Source organism: Nicotiana sylvestris, chromosome 5 (assembly GCF_000393655.2).
Source record: "Nicotiana sylvestris chromosome 5, ASM39365v2, whole genome shotgun sequence".
Lineage (NCBI taxonomy): Eukaryota > Viridiplantae > Streptophyta > Magnoliopsida > Solanales > Solanaceae > Nicotiana > Nicotiana sylvestris.
In genome coordinates, this window is record NC_091061.1 from 109,408,935 (window position 1) to 109,410,703 (window position 1,769).

Consider the following 1,769-nt stretch of genomic DNA (forward strand, 5'->3'; position numbering starts at 1 on the left):
CTGAAGTGTCCTCATCTGTCCAGCATCCTAAGGATTTGTTCATTTCGTTTTCTAGAATTGTCATAAAGCAGATATTTGCTATCTCTTCGTGGTCTAAATTGTCCTCATCGCTCCAGCTTCCGAAAGATTTGTTCTTATTGAAGCCTCTAGAGATCTTCCTCTTTAGTTCTGGGCACTCAAGTTGAATATTCCTAAATCTTCCACATTCATAGCATTTTCCATCATTCTTGTCATGTTCGTTGTATTGCCTGGATCGTCTTGGTGGAATTCTTCCTTTCTTTGTGTTCCTGTATCTTCTCATCAATCCATCCATGTTTTTTGATAGCATAGCAATCTCTTCTTGCAAAGCTTCAGGATCATCATCAATTTCGTTTTTAGCTATTTTAGTAGAGGTTTTGAATGTGACTATTTTCTTTTTTTCTTCTTGACTGGTCTTCTTGAGATGACTCTTTTCAAAAGCAATGAGTTCTCCTCGTAGTTCATCATAGGATAATTTGTTTAGATCTTGAGATTCAAGTGTGACTACTTTGGTCTGCCAAGTGGTTGGGAAACTCCTGAGAATTTTTCTAACTTGATCAGCACTAGTGTAAGGCTTGCCAAATGCCTTTAGATCGCTAATTATTTTGCTGAACCTGGCAAACATCTCTTCAATAGATTCTCATTCTTTCATTGAAAAGAGTTCGTAATCATGGACCGGCATGTTGATATTTTTTTCCTTTACTTTGCTGATTCCTTCATAAGTGACCTCACGTTTGTCACATATTTCTTTGGTTGTGTCACAACTTGAGATTTTCTCATATTCTTCACCACTTATAGCGTTATGAAGCAAATTTCTTGCTTTGTTGTAAACTCGTACCACTTCCATTTGCTCTTTTGTATATGAATCTATATCTTCAGGATCAGCAAGTGGTGGAGTGGTAGCTGGTAAGGTATAGTTTCCCTTTTTGATGATTATCCAAACTTTGACGTCATAAGCTTTGGCAAACATATCCATTCGCACTTTATAATGGGAGAAATGTTATCCATTGAAGTATGGTGGTCTAACCTATGAAGTTCCTTCCCGAAAGAGAGATCCTATGATAACTTGATTTGCCATGATCTTTTCTCACAAGCTGTTAAGCAAAACGTAGAATGTGAGCCTTGCTCTGATACCAATTGAAAGTACAAAAATGGGGGGAGGGGATGAATTGTATATTTTTAAATTTAATCGCTTATTAGTTGACTAGATCGAATAGTCGACTAGATGTAATAACCTAACAGTTATGATGACAGAAAGTAAATGCAGGAATTAAAGACACCAGAATTTTTTGCTGGTTCGGATTCAATGTGAATCCTAGTCCAGTCCCATTGGGTTGCAAGGGAGTTCTCTTTAGTAAATGCGTTTCTCCGAGTATAGTTGAAATGACTTGACAACACAGTTCCTCTAACACTCGTTTTTTTTATACAATGTCTCACCAGTGTTATACTCTCTTTTTTCTCTGACTTGTTACACATCAGATCTTAGTGTACTACAATATTTGTTTGTAGTAGAACAAAGAGAGGGATTTTTGCTGCGATCAAAATATGTCTGACTAAGGTTTAAGGCTGGGTATAAATACTTTGATGAAGGTCGAGGCTCGACAACCCAAGAGATTTGATCCTTGGAAAGAGATTGATTCTTTCCAAGAATAAGATAGCTAGTCGTTGCTCTTCCTTGATTTCCTTTTTTAACAGATGTATGTAATGAAGGCTTGCTCATTGATTGTTGGTTCTTCCGAAATTAGCCGCGT

The 1,769-nt window shown here is 37.1% G+C and overlaps 1 protein-coding gene across 1 annotated transcript; it reads right to left on the minus strand.

The window, feature by feature from the left end:
* Positions 1–658: 658 nt before the first annotated feature.
* On the minus strand, positions 659–994 carry LOC104246013 (uncharacterized). The gene has a single exon (XM_070146729.1). It carries the CDS (start codon positions 992–994, stop codon positions 659–661), a length of 336 nt encoding a protein of 111 aa, XP_070002830.1.
* Between the last annotated feature and the right edge of the window lie 775 nt (positions 995–1,769).